The sequence below is a fragment of the Prionailurus viverrinus genome, chromosome F2 (assembly GCF_022837055.1).
Source record: "Prionailurus viverrinus isolate Anna chromosome F2, UM_Priviv_1.0, whole genome shotgun sequence".
NCBI lineage: Eukaryota > Metazoa > Chordata > Mammalia > Carnivora > Felidae > Prionailurus > Prionailurus viverrinus.
The window spans coordinates 32,762,263-32,780,950 of record NC_062578.1 but is presented as its reverse complement, the minus strand read 5'-3'; the positions used below and the strand labels follow the sequence as shown (position 1 = coordinate 32,780,950).

At 35.2% G+C, this 18,688-nt stretch overlaps 1 protein-coding gene across 19 annotated transcripts in view; it reads right to left on the bottom strand.

Moving 5' to 3' along the window:
- The window catches only part of RALYL (RALY RNA binding protein like), a 711,896-nt gene that overhangs the window by 384,370 nt on the left and 308,838 nt on the right, over positions 1-18,688 (bottom strand). For all 19 annotated transcript variants that reach the window (XR_007148511.1, XM_047842032.1, XM_047842035.1 and 16 more), the window contains one exon: positions 6,994-7,272. Coding sequence is in view for 18 of the 19 variants with exons in the window: in XM_047842032.1 (XP_047697988.1) it covers positions 6,994-7,249 (256 nt within the window). In the remaining variant the exon portion in view is untranslated. The remainder of the gene's footprint in view (positions 1-6,993; positions 7,273-18,688) is intronic.

Sequence of the window (18,688 nt, the reverse complement as noted above, 5' to 3'; positions counted from 1 at the left end):
TTTATTTTTGAGAGAGAGAGAGAGAGACAGAGAGACAGAGAGAGAGAGACAGAGAACAAACAGAGAAGGGGCAGAGAGAGAGAGAGAGAGAGAGGAGAGAGAGACAGAATCTGAAGTGGGCTCCAGGCTCCAAGCTGACAGTACAGAGCCTGACACAGGGCTCGAACTCACAAACTGAGATCATGACCTGAGTTGAATCAGACACTTAACCGACTGGGCCACCCAGGCGTCCCATCCACCAGATTTACTTTAAAATTAACGATGTATTCATCATGTTTCTTCTTTGAATTCCTTCAGCATTTGTAAGACATTTATAATATAATGAAATTAATTTAATTCTATCTTACATATTCTTTTTCTAAACTAGACTTTGCTCTTCACCAACAGAGACCTGTATTCAGGTTTCAGAGCAAGGATGATTTCTATAGATAAATTATGTTTTTGCTTTGCATTCCTCCTACTATTAATTACTGACATCTTAAGTTCATATATTATTGTGTCTTTTGCAAGCATCATAAGAGTGAAATAACCTTAAAAAAAACATCACAAATGTTTATTTATAGTATGCATGTAATCAAGCCAGTGTAATCAGTAGAAATTTGCACTAATATAGACTTAGTCTCCAACCTCTGCATGATATTTTTGTACAAAAGAATGCTTTATGCACGACCTCTCATATAAAAATTGTCAGTATTAAACATTTAAAAAGTTTGTTTCAACTTTCATAAAATGTGTTTGAGAGAAAAATCTGCAATGACCAAACTTAGATTAAAAAATGCAACAAATATTTCCAATATTAACAAAACTTAAAAGCCAAATTCATGAAATACTAAAGGAAGGTTATATTAGTATTTCACCTTTTTAAATTTAAATTTTATTGAACAACTAAACTGAGATACACTTTTATAAGGAGCTTTACCTTACAGAAAATGTGTTTTTATACAAAAATTATTCAGAATAATTTCATAGCAGGATTCTGGTTTTTTAAGAATCCCAACGAATGTGAGCCAAAATGGAATCAATTGTTGTTTGCCACAGAAAGCTCAGCAATCCTCCATGACGTATCAGAGGCATGAATCCAGGGATAAAAAGGGGATATCCTTTTTATACTATGGTACAAAAGACATGTGGAAGAACTAAACACGTATAAAAGCAATTAAAGTTAAGTTACAGCCAAGTTTCCCTTTCTGTACAACACCCACAGGGTATGCTGTGATTAGTGTTTGGAAAGCAGCAATACCAACAATCCATCTCTCCACCCAGTTCATTTATTTGAAATCACTTAATGTGTTCAATTATCATAGCTCCAAACATATGATTAAGGGTATTTATTGGCTATGACCTGGGAATGAAGACACATCAATGGGGAAAAGAAGAGAGGGTGATTGAAACATGTGTCACAGCCTGGGGACAGAACTCGGCATGGGGTCCCAGAGCCCCAAAGTCTGAAGGAGTGAACTGTGAAATGAGAGACAAAGGCATAAACTTTAAAGAAAATTGCATGGAAATAGGAGAAGAAGGAAACATGTCTACCTCACAAGAAGTTCTGGTACATGCCTTGATCATAGGTTAAAAAAAAAGAACGACTAGAGACATTGTTTACAGTTTGAGGAAGTAAATATTTTTGTTTGTTTTTGTTTAATTGCTCTGGAGTAGTGAATATATTGAAGTCTAAACCCAAGGAAAAAAGTACTATGTCTTAGTTATTCATTTATTTGTTATATGCCTTTAAGGAAAATGACCTCAGGAAACAAACTTTGCATTCAATAAAAACATTTCTTGGGTTCATTAACATGTTGATAAAATGGATGGGTCACTGAACTATTTCTTGGCACTTTTCCCCTGTTATGGTATAGAATTTAGAAATCTCTGCCAACAATAAGAATAAAAAGTCCAAGAGAGAGAAGTTAATCAAGACTTTAGACTGTGACCTACTTTCAAAATTCAGATTAGAGTTCCAGTATTTTGAGCTCCAACTTCTCAGCACCCTTAGTTACTCTATGCATTGTAATTTTTAGGTTGGATTCAGCAACTTTTAAAATAAATTCTCATTTTACATGAACTTGAAAAGAATACAAAATATATACTATTTAGAATTTCAATTCAGAATTTGATGATGATTCCATGGTAAAAGGTTCCATGGTAAAAGTCCAAAGACACAGAAGGTTTAATAATATAGATATATGGAATTATTGGTCTTAAATCTTCAGGTGTACTAATGTAGTCAAGTGAGTAGAATTATCCTTCCTGGATCCATAATGGTTGACTTGCATCTGCTCTGAGGAACATTTCTATATTTTCCAATAGTTTTATTAAAGACAGACAATGAAACCTGGCAAGGTAGATAAAGTTTTCTCTGCTACTTAGCTGGGCAGATGGCCTTGGGTATAGAAGACATTAATATGGAAAGAAACTTAAGTGTTAAAGATAAGATGCTTAAGCTCTCATAAATGATATTTTTAAACATTAGAATCAATAAAAGTATTTGCACACATGGCCTTCGAAGTTTGCAAATCAGTAGCATTGAATGGAGGTGACTTGAGGACTCTACAGCTAAGAAAGCAGTCATCCACTCTAGGAAGTTTAGATAGGCCAGGGTTAACTATAGCGTAGAGCTGGGGGATGAAACAGCTGTGTAGAAAGTGGATTAGATTTAGATTTTCAGAGGGCATATTTCTCCACAGATCCATCTTCAGCCAATATTCTTTACTCTATACATTTTCCTTGGGTCAGCTTACCCATTTCTATAGCTTCAACACCATTTATACTGGTAACATACAAATCTCTACTCAGTCCAAATCTCTCCTGTCAACTTGGACTTGTGTATCCAATGTACAGGTACTGTATACATATGCTTCCATATCTTCAAGCATGCCCATCAACCTTAATACATCTATTCATTCCTGTACTCACTGTCTTACACAAAAAAACCTTTTCCCTTAAGAAATCATTATCCATCTTCCTAGTGATCTCCAAGACTATCCAATAGAAAACTCAACCCATAAAGTGGGAATCATTCTTGATTCTTCTATCTCTCATTGTCTCTGTCTCACTCACTGTACCAACTAGTTATTTAGTCTTATTGATCCTACCTACCTTTCCTCATTTTTCCTTCTTCATTTCCATAATTTGAAACCTGAACTCTTTCAGCAGGCTCCTAGCACATGTTCCATTTCTAATTTTATGTCACCCTAATCCGTCTGTCAAACTGCTGATGGATTATTTTCTCAGTAAAAGACAATTCAGCCTACTACTTTCCAAGTTAAAATCTTTTTGTGTCAAAACAGCCATTAATATTTACATTTAGTAAATGCTGGATTTCATCATATTCGTAGCTTATTGTCAGTTTAAGGACACCCTTATAACTTCCATAGAACTAGAGGAATTCACATATTCTACAAAATGTTTAATTTTTCCTGGTACTACTGATGTTTAATCTCTAATTTGTACATAAAGATATTTAAACATGTAGTGATATGAAAAAATTGTTTCTCTCTAGAAGAAGGTATTTAAATATGTGTTGCTATCAAATAAAGTAATAAAGGTAACATACTAGCCCAGTGCAAGGCTTCATTACTATGAATTTTCTTCTTACTCTAAAAGAAAAAAGAATGCTTAGACAGGTTGTGGGTACATGAAGCTAATATCAATTTCATATGACAGTGGTCTATTATTTAATCCATAATCAATTCACTTCAAATTAAGTGCTCGTAAGACTTGGTGGGGGCTACAAATCATAAAGGGTTTACTTGAGAGTCCAAAAATTCAAGGAGCAGGTGATTTACTAAACCTGTTTTCCCTTGTCACAAAAAAACAAAGGTATAATATTTAAAGGTAAAATATTAAAGGTAAATATTTAAAGGTATAATATTCAAAGGTATATATAATGGATATACCTTCTGGAAAACTCAGAGTCTTCTTCAGGACTTGACTGGGGAACCAGCTCCCTATAGGGAACAACTGGAAAACCTGCCTGAATTTCTAGCAATATGGTTCAAGAAAAGGTGGGGGAAATTGAGACATTTGACCTGAAAAGTAGTTACTAGCTATTATAAAGCCCTTGCTTTGTATAAAAAGACATTCAGCTTAGACACAAATAGTGAAAGACCAGATTTCAACTGAAGGAAGAAAGTCTTTAACTTGGATTCAGGCAGAAAAGGTCATTATGGCTGATCAAGATATATGCTCCAGAGTTTAACCCGAGGACACAACAAAGAGAGGATCTGAGACAAATGATTAGAAATGAGAAATGATATCTTATTAGAAGTACAATTTAATTCTGTGCCTCTCAAAGCATAGTGATTTGGTGTCATCATTTTTTTTCTTTGGGTTTTCTAAGCAAGGCACACAATTTTTAGTATTGATGTTCTCCTCCTCCATTGCATTCTTCTCAAAAGGAGAGTAATCAACTGAGCAGTGGGGGGAAAAAAAAACAGGACTCTGAAAAATTAGCTATTGTTCATTAGTAAGTGAATAGGACTTTTTTTTTTTGAGAGAGAGAGTGTGAATGCATGAGTGGGGGGGGGAGGGGGGTAAGAGGAGGGGCAAAGGGAAAGGGAGAGAGAAAATCTTAAAGAGGTTCAATGCCCAGCATGGAGCCAAACACGCCTGATCTCACAACTGGGAGATCCTGACCTCAGCCAAAATCAAGAATCAGACACTTAACTGACTAAGCCACCCAGGCTCCCTGGTGAATTGAACTTTTAACTGACCTTATAGTGATAATTAATTTTTTAAAATAATAATTAAGTACATTTCTACAAGTATGTACTAGCTTCATAACAGTCAGGATACAGACAATAAATGAGCATTTCTTTGACATTTGCTCGAATGAGGCCCTGAAATAAGAATTTCAAATTAGAGGGTGCCTGGCTGGCTCAGTTGATTAAAGCCTCTGACTTCAGCTCAGATGGGTTCGAGCCCGCCTGGGGCTCTGTGCTGACAGCTCAGAGCCTGAAGCCTACTTTGGAGTCTGTGTCTCCCTCTCTCTCTGTGCCCCTCCCCACTCAGCTCTGTCTCTCAAAAAGGAATAAATGTTAAAAAAAATTCAACTTAGGAAAACAAAACTGGTTCAAGGTAAGAAGTGGAATGGAGACATTAAGGAAAATACAAAGGAACAAATGAAAAACTTACCAATGTCTTTTGTAAAGCCTTACCTTTCTTTAAAATGTTAAAAAATGAATTAGAGAAAGGTATAAAAACTATATTCTTTGTGGTTAGTCATTATAAGTGAGTCTATAGCAAGTACTTATGTAAAAATACTTTTTTCCCTTCAAGATTATTACCTCAGACTTCACTCTTGTTTTATTGAATTTCTTGCCCTCCCCAATACTTTTCATAACTATAATTATGTGACTTGATAATACAACGTTCTTAACACTCTTCTAACTTGATTTGTCTACGCTTTTAGCTTGTTTCTTTTATATGCTCCTTCATCTTTAGGTCTGTGGACCTGAGAGAGGTACATGATAAATTATGTAATCCCAGATACCGATGAGGGCTGTGAAAAAAATATAAAGTACAGTAATGAAACAGATCATGTAGGCAAGAGGGCAGAAGACTATCCTATTTTAGGTTGGTCAGGAAAAGCCTCTCCAGGGAAGGAAAATTTGAGTACAGCACACGATGAAGCAGGGAGCAATAAATTATTAGCAAAGACCTATCTTTTGAGCAGAAGGAATAGTAATTCCAAAGCCTCTGAGGCAGGAACAATCTTGGAACATTTGGGGCATATCAAGATCAGCATTACTGATGTGGTACAAGAAGGCAGAGAGGAGGAGATGAAGTTAAAGATGTGAGGCATTGGAGGTAGAGTAAAGAATATAAATCTTACCCTGGGTAAGATGGAAAAGCATTAGGGTTTTAAGAGTATCATCACATGTACATTTTAAAGGGACACTGACCAGAGTGGAAAGAGGCAGACTGTTAGGTGGTTACTTCAGTAGTCCAGGTGAGATATAATGGTGGCCTGAATGGATGGCTATCAGTACCCATCTAAAAGGCAACTGGGTTTGGGATACATCAAAGGCATGAAACATGATGATGCGTTATATCTGGAGTAGGGGGAGGATAGAGGAATCAGAGCTGACACCTCAGTTTTTGTCTGCAAAATTGGATTAAGTGAAGGTTCCATTTCTCTTGATGGAGAAGCCTGGGAATGAAGGAAGTTAAGGGTGTGAACAATCATGAGTTTTGTTCTGGGCATATAAAGCTGAGAGAAGATGTTGTTCAATCAATTTAAAATATGAATCTGGACAGGGTAAGAAACATACACTAAGGGATCACTGATGTATTAATTCTGCTTTTTCCTCATGTAGAAAAATAGATTGTGTAATTTTTATTTTTTAATCTGCATATTTACTACAATATAGTTCCTCCTAAATATTTGCATTTTACTTCAGACTGTATTCTTTCCTTTGGAAAAAAAAAACTGTAGTATTCCTTGGACTTTAGACAAATATCTGATTATTACACATGATTGAACAGGCATGATGTACAGGATTCCATAGTACATAAGAAAGACTGGCTTATATTCCTTTCCCAGTTCTCAAGATTGACTTCTGTTTGCTATTTTCTATTGCTACTCCTCTAACAATAAAAACAGGAAATTAGGAAAATGTTAGCCCTCAGAGCAAAGGCTACAAAGCAGAGTTACTTTACCTTAGCATAGTGTTTCCTGGAAGATGGAAACCATTTCAAGTCAAATAAAGTTACACATGATGCATATTTTTTATTTCCCTGGCCCTGTTAGGCTTGGTGGGGGCAACAAGTACTGCAAAGCAGAACTGATCATATTTTGTAGAGAAAATAAGAACCATGTAAAACAATACGAAAACAAGAAAGTAATGTAAATTACAAATATGCAAACATTATAATTGGTTAAATAGGAGGTAGACACTATGGCAGGGCTGGCTTAATAGTAAAACTAAAAATAGGCAGATATGTGCAAAGACTGGAGCACTAATGTGAGAACCATAAGTGAGCGTGACTTACCAAGTGGCTGGCCGGCGATGATCCTGGCATTTTCTCCAGCCACTGCAGCTCTCGCATGCCGCTCACTCATGTACTGTACGAACGCGTAACCTTTGTGAACTGAGCATCCAACTATTTTTCCGTACTTTGAGAATATGGCTTCAATGTCAACTTTCTTGACAATGGCTGTATTTAGATTGCCGATGAAAACACGGGAGTTGATGGACTTGGGGTCATTCTTATTGGTGACATTGCTGGTCTGTGTTTTGCCAGTCATGGTTGGCTCACCTTGTTTTAATCCTTAAACAAACAAACAAAAACAATCAAGAGGAAAATAATTAGATTGAATGGATACTACTGGTTTTTAACAATTTTTCAATAGTGTACCAGGTAACCTCAGATCCCTAATTATTACTGGTCTTCTTGAGAAGAAAATTTAGTAATATAAAAAGTGAACATTGCATTATAAAATGCAGTAAGAAAACACTATTAACTCTTAGCATACAGTCATAAATAAATTCCTGACTTATTTATTCCAAATTCAGGACTGAATAATGACTAAACCGTTTGTCATTTTTATTTTAAGTCTCTCACTTTTTTAGAAGCAAGTTTGAGGAAGAATCCGCCTTTTATTGCTGAGAACATGCATTTTTAGTTCTACATTTTCTGTGAAAGGTACATATATTGGCTATTTCATTATCAGAACCCTTCTATCAGAAACTAACAATTCTTTGCACTAAATGCTGTAGAAGAGAAAAAGGGTTTAAAAATTAATTTAAACTTTTAACATAAGAAAAACATGACTATAGAAGTAAGGGATTTAACCAGAGTTAATTCCGTAATTCTCTCTAACTGAACCAATATCATATGTTGCTTTAAACAACAACAACAACAACAAAAGAAGGCAGCACATGTGGCTAGTTTTTATCAATGATCAGCAAATTAGTGGACTGGGTATCTGTGTTGAAATTTGTATTCTCAAACTCATTTTTAATTCATTAAACTAACGGTTCCTATGTTGCCTAAGGACTGCCAGTATTTCTAAAATTGTTTTCTGAGCTTGGCAGAGTATTTAATTGTGCTTAATTAAACTCAATTAAACTTTTATTTCTAAGCATTCCAGCACTCACAGATTTATTTTTTTAAGGTTTTAAACATTTATTCATTCATTCATTTATTCAACAATATTTGTTAAGCACCTCTTTCCTTCCTTCCTCTCTCCTTCCTATCCTCCCTCCCTCCCTTCCTTTCTTTTCCGGATAAGCATCTTCTTCTAAAGTGACTAACATTTTTAAAAAGTCAGTGTGGTAAAAATAAAATTTCAACAAGGATACAATCTCGGATACTGATGATCATCGTTAAATATTAGCTTATTAATACCTTTTATCAGTGATATATTTTTATAGGAGTAATTTCTTTTAAAAACTTATAGCTATAAAAACAATTAATAAGTCCATCTTATTTTTTTATAATTTCAAATGACATTTTAAGTTGAGCATTAAAATGGTAGAAGTCTTAAAGGTATGTAATTGAATATGTCTGAAAACTGACTTTGCATTTAAGCCAGTTACTTCTGAGATCAAGAGCAACCAAATAACATAAAATGCTTCAAATTAAGTTGTTAATTATCTTGGATTATTAAAATTTTACTAAATATTGGGCAGTCAATGTTGTATATATCTCTTTAAAATCAAGGTTGAGTTCATAAACATTTATTTATTCACATAAAAAGAGTATGGCATCATTAAAAACAAAGATTATATTGCTGCTGCCTTGTTTTGTTTCAGTTTAGCTAGATTTAAGTGGTTGCTTTATGAATTATTCAAGGTTAGGGTTGAAAGAAAGGAAAGCTGATGATTTTTTTTCCATTTTGCAATATGAGCTGTTACATACCTCAAGACAAACGCTTTGAGAATCAATTTTTAAAAAGAAAAATTAAGGTGTACATATATATTTTAAATAAATGTTTAGCTTTCTCATATAATTTAGTGTATTTTAATAACCTTGAGAAGGAAAAACAAACTAAATATCCATTTTGGGGGCTTCAGAATCGATAGGTTGTTATCTTTCTTACCACTCTAAGCCAACATCAATAATGCAATCCATAGCAATACTATTATTTTCTTTTTGCTCTTATGTGATCAATACTTTTAGCAATATCAGTTACTTTCAAGTAAAAACAATTACTATGGTTGATGTTTTATTTCCTGACAAGGGACAAGCTGGTTAAGATGCAAACTCAAGAACTGTGGGATTAGGTCAGACCCATGGCTGACAGAGCCCAGTGGTCAAATTGAAGATGACGGCATAGCTGTACTCGACTTCTCACCATAAATATCCGCATGCTCTCTCTGACTCTGTCCTTTTACTCTATGTAAATGACTCTCGAAACCGCAACTCCAAATTGCCAATTGTGTAATTCTACCTACGGACTCTTCATCACCTTAAAATCTGTATGTGTCTGTTTTCTCACACAAACATTACTTGTCTGTTTCTAGCAGTATATAAAATGATACAGCTTTGTCACTGTGCTGTATATTAACATTTCAACATTCTCTGCAAAATCAAGTCTTCGTTCATAGTGTAATATTTAGCTGTACTTCTTCATTACATGAATCTTCAATCAGTTGAAGAAGGACTTCCACTTTCAGACATAATGTAATAACAGGAGATTATAAATTAACCTTCCCGATTCTAACTCCTGACTCTAAAACCAAGCTAATATAGATGAAACAAACTGTTTTTGGACATTAAACCACAGTTACTGCAGGGTCCATGACATCTCAGAGAAAAGAAACATATTTTAGGTCATCGTTGCTGAGATACATGTGTATGTGTGCATGTGTGTGCAATTGAAAACACAGACAGCTATCTCACTGGGTTGAGGCAATAGAAATCAGAGTTCAGGGAGTCTGAGGAGGCAGGAATTTTTGAGGCAGGTTTCTAGAAAGAAGAGAGCTAAGACAGATAACTCCAGAAATAGGCTTAGGGATCCTTTAAATCTATGCTGGTTCCTAGAATATGCATGCAAAAGGTGAGTGTCTATGAGGTTGGTTAAAAGTTATTGGAGGCTGTGAATTTCCAGACCCATAAAAGTATGAGTATCATTGCAGTTTCTACCAGCAACGGTGGAGTGTCCAAACTGGCCCCTGGAGCATTAAGTTTAGACATCATAAGGGCTAGGCCTTAGTGATGGGGATAAATGATCCCTACAGTGAATAGTACTCTGGGACCACCCTAATAAAACTTAAAAACAATCTTAAGATGTTCAAAATAAACCAAAAACAATTTAAATGTCTACCAGAGCAACGTGTAATACTTCTTTAAAAAATAAAACTCAGATGCATTCAACATAAAATACAAAATCTTCAGCATCCAATCAAACATTTCTAGATATCTCACAAATCAGAAAATATGACCCATAACTAGGAGACAAATTAGCGATATAAAAAAAAAGAATCAAGGGGAATGTCTAAAGATGAAGATTATATCTAAAATAAATAATGTATGTATACATATACACACACACACACAAACACACTTAGTGGATATTACAGGTGATAAGAATCTGCAGAAGAACGGATTTGTGAATTTGAAGTTGTAGAAATAGTGAACATCCAAAGCGTGTTATAGAGATAAAACATTGAGAAAATAAGGGCCTCAGCGAGTCATATGATGCTATCGAGCTATTTAATATAATATACTTGGAGTCTCACAGGGGTAAAAATGTGCAAAAGAATAATAGCCAAAAATCTTCCAAATTTGATGAAAAGTATATGATCCCACAGATTCAAGAATCTCGCTGACTCCAATCAGAATAAACACAAAGAAAGAAAACCACACCCAGACACATCAAATCAAATTATTGAAAACCACTGATAAAGAGAAAAAATCAGGGAGCTCTGAGGCACTGGAAAAATGCTTACATTGTAAGAAAAAAAAACAGGAAAACAATAGGAGATGTTATAGCTACAAAAGAAATAACAAGAGAAAAATGATTTTTTTGGTGAAAATGAAATTAAATATAGAACTTGTCTCTTCATTTTTAAGCTAGAAGTTTGAATGGAGCTACTGTTAAGTGTTTATGAAGGGCTACTGTGTAATAAACTATAAATCACTGCTGCCCCACAGAACTTTCTGTAAAGATGGAAACATTCTATACCTGCACTATCCAAAAGGATAGTGAATAACTCTGCAACTTTTGAGGACTTAAAATGTTGCCAATGAGATTGAAGTACCAAATTTTTAATTTTATTTAGTTAAAATTAAAGCAGTATTTTAGTGGGTTTCCATACCAAAAAAGGCTAACAGGACTCTGGTCTTTCAAAAATATAGAGTCAACAAAAATCAGAAATAATTTGTTTTATTTATGTATTATGGAGGTATTTTGGTCCCAGAAACTTACAAAAAATATGATGGTATTAGATATATTTCAGAAGAAGAACAAGCAAAAATTCAAACAGTTGCCATAAGAAGACTAACATAAGAGTAATATTTTCTTTCTGGAAATATCACACTAAGATGGTGAATGCTCTATAAAATCATAAAGAATGTGTTTAGAGTACTTAAAGCCTTTTACTTATATTTGAAGAAGATTTTTACCCTTGGATCTAAAAAAGATACATTAATTATGAATTAAAGACAACATTAAAGTTTATTTTAGAGAAAAAAAATTTGGAGCAGACAAGATTAACAGGACAATAAATTCTATCCTCCTCTTGATTTCATGGTCCTGAATTTCCAATTTAAATTTTAGATTTATTCAGATATTCCTATTGAACAAAGAATGAAGAAAAAAAATAACAAGTTCAACAAGAAATACCCAGGTATTCAAGAAAGGCAGCTAACAATATTAATAATACTATATTCAAGAACCTGGGAAAAGATGAAAGGGATACAAAAATGAGTAAGAAAAAAATATCATGCCCTAAATGTTATAATCTGCTACAATCTAGAACTAGTACTCAAATAAGTTCTATAATATAAGGTTACAACCTTGCAAATGCTGCAAGGTTTACAAACTAAAGTTGTAATTTCTGGAAAAAAAAAGACTAGAGAAGACTTGAATCAGAAGATATTTGGGGCACCTACGTGGCTCAGTTGGTTAAGAATCTGACTTCTCCCGGTTCATGAGTTGGAATAAACTTTTAAAAAAGAAGATATTTGAATTCATCATTAGAGGATATTACAAAATTCAAAGAGCATAGCTAATTTCTTAGCATGCACAAGAAGACAATTATTTTCCAAATATTTTTAACTCATTTAAATGTACTTGAATATTTCTCCATTTAAAAAGTTGGTATAGGGGCGCCTGGGTGGCGCAGTCGGTTAAGCGTCCGACTTCAGCCAGGTCATGATCTCGCGGTCCGTGAGTTCGAGCCCCGCGTCAGGCTCTGGGCTGATGGCTCGGATCCTGGAGCCTGTTTCCGATTCTGTGTCTCCCTCTCTCTCTGTCCCTCCCCCGTTCATGCTCTGTCTCTCTGTGTCCCAAAAATAAATAAACATTGAAAAAAAAATTTTAAAAAAAGTTGGTATAAAACTGCTTAGATTTATGACTACATAAAGGGAAAAAACTGAATTGAAATAAACTAATGTATTTAAACATCTCTTCTTAGATGAATAAATCAAAAGAATGTCCCCCCCCAAAAGTCTGAATTTATTCTTTAGAAAACCATCCATAACTTAGGAAGGTATAATTTATGTCTACCAGGGCAGTGACAATCCTTCAGTGGAATTCATAAAACTTCAAAAACACTGTCTTGTGAAATATCTTCAGATATCCACTTGCCACAGGACAATCAAGCATACGTGGTGATATCTCTACCATTCATAAAGATAAATGTCATAATCATATGAATATTCAAATATTTTTTAACTTTTTTAAATATTTATTTCTTTTTGAGAGACAGAGAGAGACAGAGTGCAAGTCGGGGGCGGGGGGCAGAGAGAAAGGGAGACATAGATCTGAAGCAGGCTCCAGGCTCTGAGCTGTCAGCACAGAGTCGGACACGGGGCTTGAACTCGAGAACTGCCAGATCAGGACATGAGCCCAAGTCGGATGCCAAACCGACTGAGCCTCCCAGGTGCCCCACGAATATTTGATTCTTAAATCTCAAAGTACTTCCTGAAAGAATCTAAAGGTGACTTTAAAATTTTTTTTTAACGTTTATTTTATTTTTGAGACAGAGACAGAGCATGAACGGGGGAGGGTCAGAGAGAGGGAGACAGAATCTGAAGCAGGTTCCAGGCTCTGAGCCATCAGCCCAGAGCCCGATGCGGGGCTCGAACTCATGGACCGTGAAATCATGACCTGAGCCGAAGTCGGACGCTTAACCGACTGAGCCACCCAGGCGCCCCTAAAGGTGACTTTTTAAAAAAATGTTTTGTTTATTTTTGAGAGAACATGAGTGGGGGAGGGTCAGAGACAGAAGGGGATACAGGATCTGAAGCGGGCTCCCTGCTGACAGCAGGAAGCCTCATGTGGGGCTCAAACTCACCAACCACCACATCATGACCTGAGCCAGAGTTGGACACTCAACCAACTGAACCACCCAGGTGCCCCCCAAGGGCACGTTTCCTTTTAAAAGAAAATATTTTGGGAACATGTACACTTGAAGGAAAATACAGTAAAACCTTGGATTGTGAGTATCTTGATCTCTGAATGTTCTTCAAGACAAACAAACATTTCTAATGAATTTTAACTTGGCAAATGAGTGAAGTCTTGCAATATGAGTAGTATGTGATGCTGAATGTCACATGATCACAACTGAGCCAATGGTTCTTGAAATTCACTTTGGTATACAAGTCCATGTTTCCAGAATGAATTATGCTCACTTAAGGCTTTACTGTATATCCATGTGAAAGAAAAAAAAGAAAAAAAACCCTTCCAACCTGAAGATATTTACTGTTAAATTTTTGTTGTATTTTCTTTGTCATTTCTTTCCAGTACTTAGGAGAAAAAGAGTTGTAAATTACGAAGAAAAAAAAAAACACATCAAATCTGCATACAAAGTTCATTACTTATTTCAATACCCATTTTATTACACTGTTAAATAATTTTATTGGATATAACTTAAACAATCACATAGTAATAATCTATACCATCATTTTCTTCATTCTCTTTCTCTTTCTTTATTAAGTTTATTTATTTATTTCGAGAGAGAAAGAGAGAGAACCAGGAGGGGAGGGGCAGAGAAGGAGCGGGACAGAGGATCAGAAGCTGGCTCTGTGCTGACAGCAGAGAGCCCACTGCGGGACTCAAACTCAGGAAACCTGTAATTATGACCTGAGCCACAGTCGGACACTTAATCAGCTGAGCCACCCAAATGCCCCCTTCATTCTCTTGATGAGCATTTAGCTTGTTTCCAATTTTTTCAGATCACAAATATATCTCAGATGAACACTTTGAGAAATTTAATAAAGATACATTGCAAATACTAAAATTCCTTGGTCAAATAGGAAAGAAAAAACTTTACTTGTAAATCCTCAGCTATTTTCTAGAAAGGTTAAACACCTTTCTACTCCTACCTGTTACTGGCTGTTTTAACTCACTCAAAGCAATGTTGATGCCTTCTAGCTCTTCCCTAAGTACTACATTCAAAATATTTTCTGATTCATTAGGTTGAATAGGAAAAATGGGCAATCAGACCATAAGCTAAATATATAAGAGAGGGATATTCTCATCTCTGAAATGAAGTTTAAGAGCTTAGCTAGACTGGCACTAATAACAGAAATAGCATAATTCTCTTGTACTCAGAAAAAAATGAATTAGCGTTTGGAGCTTCCCAAGGATATCACCACACAAAGCCATTATTATTTAAAGATATAATAAAATCACTCTGATTTCCTTTGTTAAATTCACATTTCATTAAGTCTACGTATTATATTTTAATATATTAATGTTTAGTACTGTTCAATATTTATTAAAAATTTAACTATTGAATATAAAGAAATTAAAAACACTATTAAAATATTGTATCCTTCAGCAGCCCTTCTATCTAGTATTACAATTCAGTTGTTACAACTACGAGTAACATTCAGTGCAAAGGTGAAATTTTCTATTCATTAAGTTTTGAAAATATTAATTATATTCACATCAAGTATTCTTTATGCTTTTTTTTTTTAATTTTTTTTTCAACATTTATTTATTTTTTGGGACAGAGAGAGACAGAGCATGAACGGGGGAGGGGCAGAGAGAGAGGGAGACACAGAATCGGAAGCAGGTTCCAGGCTCTGAGCCATCAGCCCAGAGCCCGACGCGGGGCTCAAACTCACGGACCGCGAGATCGTGACCTGGCTGAAGTCGGACGCTTAACCGACTGCGCCACCCAGGCGCCCCTCTTTATGCTTTTTTAAAACTATGTGCCTCAGACACTGTGTATAATATTGTGGCAGTAGTGCCCTCTAAGAACCAAGAAACCCAGTTTTCCTTTTCCCTTTTAACTACTAGTTTGTGTGTAAAAAAAATGTAAACATATAAAAGACTTTGATTTCAATAAGAACTCACTGATAATAAAGGTGATACGATAAATTTCACAGAAAGTTGATTAATAGGAGGTATTTTAGGAATAAAAATGGTTTGAAAATGCTATTTAATGGGATATAGAAAGGCTTTAAAATGAAGCAAATGATAGTATTCCATTCCACAGTTCCAGGCAAAACATTAAAATTTAATGAAATTATTGTAAGCAATAGAAAAATAAAATTACTATAAAAATAAGAATTGCATTAATTTTATAAAGCAAACAATGTTAGCTAAAATATCTTAATAGCAGTGATTATATTTGAATAGAACCATTAACTACTAAGAAATAAATATTTTTAATCTGGAGATTAAGTGGTTGAGTTGAAAACAAAAAAAAAATAAATATATAGGTATAAATAATGTAACAATTGTAGCTACAAAAAAGTTATTATTTTACGTTGGTGATTTTAACTATAAATTAGAAATCAAAGGATATTATTGAGTCAACATTTCAAACTTAGTTAAGAAATGGAAATATTAATCAAGTTCTGTGTTAAACTGAATTAAAATCATTTTGGAAAATACAAATGAATAAATGATTGAAATTTATAAATAAGGAGTAATAGTAATTGTTAAGCCATCTCTTGTGAAGCATTTAATGAGGTGCTATAGATCCAACCATTATTTAGCAGAGGGTTATGGTCTAAAGAAACCACCAGGGAAATACAAATCAAAACCACACTGAGATACCACCTCGCGACAGTCAGAGTGGCTAAAATGAACGAATCAGGAGACTACAGATGCTGGCAAGGATGTGGAGAAACGGGAACCCTTTTGCACTGCTGGTGGGAATGCAAACTGGTGCAGCCACTCTGGAAAACTGTGGAGGTTCCTCAAAAAATTAAAAATAGATCTACCCTAAGACCCAGCAATAACACTGCTAGGAATTTACCCAAGGGATCCAGGAGTGGGCACTTGTACCCCAATGTTTATAGCAGTACTTTCAACAATAGCCAAATTATGGAAAGAGCCTAAATGTCCATCAACTGATGAATGGATAAAGAAATTGTGGTTTATAAATGCAATGGAATACTATGTGGAGATGAGAAAGAATGAAATATGGCCTTAGGTAGCAACATGGATGGAATTGGAGAGTGTTATGCTAAGTGAAATAAGTCATACAGAGAAAGATCCCATATGTTTTCACTCCTATGTAGACCCTGAGAAACTTAACAGAAGACCATGGGGGAGAGGAAGAAAAAAAAAGGTTAGAGAGGGAGGGAGCCAAACCATAAGAGACTCTTAAAAACTGAAAACAAACTGAGGGTTGATGGGGGGTGGGAGGGAGGGGACGGTGGGTGATGGGTATTGAGGAGGGCACCTGCTGGGATGAGCACTGGGTGCTGTATGGAAACCAATTTGACAATAAATTTCATATTAATAAAAAAATAATAATAATTAAAAAAAAGAAACCATCACCTTAGTTCATGAGAGGTCAGACACATCCATGTGTAAATCATGATCAATCTGAAAGAGCACTGGTCAGGCCAGGCCAAGTATCAAGAAGTAAAGCAAGGAACAGATAATCAGTACAATTCCCTTCTTTCTTCATGCATTAATCAACTCGGGCTGCTATTAACAAAATCCCCTAGTATGGGTGGTTTATAGAGCAGGTTATTTTTCACAGTTGTAAAGGCGAGAGTCCAAGCCAACTGGTTCAGTTCCTGGTAGGAGATCTCTTCCTGGTTTGCAGAAGGCTACCTTCTTGCTGTGTCTTCACATGGTAGAGAGAGAGCAAGCTCTGGCCTCTCTTTGTTTTCTTATAAGGATACTGATCGCATCATGGGAGCCCTACCTTCATGACCTCACCTAAAGCTATTTACTTCCCAGACACCCCATCATCAAGTACCATCACATAAGGGGTTAGGGTTTCAACCATATGAATTTTGAGGGGACATAATTTAGTCCATAGAAGTTCACATTACCCAAGGGTAAGAATCTACTTGTGTTTGGAGTTTTCATGAAATGGAACAAACTTTCTTTGAGCCATTAGAGACATTGTGACTGGTGTTGCATCTATTATTTCAGGAATCATGTAAGCATTGTCTATTTGTCAGATCCCTACATTCAATGTATAATATTCCAATGAGTTTTTACAAATAAAATTAACTATCAGCTTTAAACTGAAACCAAGATTTAAAGAGATAAAACCACATGGTGATATAACTCAAAAGTATTCACTTCATGGAGTTATCCTGAAGTATACTCATAACCTCTACAATATGAACAAATTGATATAAATCTATGAAATTTATTGCATGCAATGTTCTTAAAAGCTTTCTCCTCTGCAAAACAGAACCTTCAGTCCCACAAGTTGCCTAAGATACTGACTGTAATCATACTTTTAAGATAACTCCACTGGTCAACATGACCTAGGCAGAAGATTGCTTTGAGTTACATAGAGAAGTCAAAATAACAATAATTAGCCTCTTTCTACTTGACTAAGGAAAGTAAGTCAGTCTGGGACAGGACCTTTGTGATATGAGGGATACGTAGCACCATTACCTTGGTTTCTGACTGGTCAACAACATCCATGTAGAAACCATGGCCTATTTGAAAAGACCCCTTAGCGGGCTGGGACCATGAAGTCAGAATAAAGTATGGAACAAATAATCAGTGTCACTTCATTCATCACATACCCCTTATTTTTTAATGCCTGTTGTAAACATTCTAAAAGAGGTTCCATTTAAGATAGTTTGAATTTTAAAAGATGGTCTATAAATTATTAAAACTATTTCAAAAGCAGTTATGCAACATGTACGCTACTCTATATTTACATGCACGTAGAACTTATTATATACCAGTCATTGGTTAAGTGCTTATTAAATGTTCACTCACTTACAGTAGTTAGGAGAGGGTTGTTTCTTTTTCCTTCATTTCCTCTGGGATCTGGAGTATTTCCAGAAAAGAGTTCCAATTTACACAAGGAAGACACCAATCACAATAGTACCCAAGAGTTCTATATTGAAAAGACTGATAATCACTGTAACTATTCATGCTATACAGAAATGAATAGCCACAAACTGCTAAGACTTTGTCCGTGATTTATGTTAAGAATTATATTAAGAATGCCAGGTAACACAGTCTCTTAGGAATGCCCAGAGATGGTTCTGGTAAATTTTTCCTCATACAGTTTCCCTGAAAAAATATAAAATAGAGTAGAATGCATATACCTTCATATTCACCTCCTTC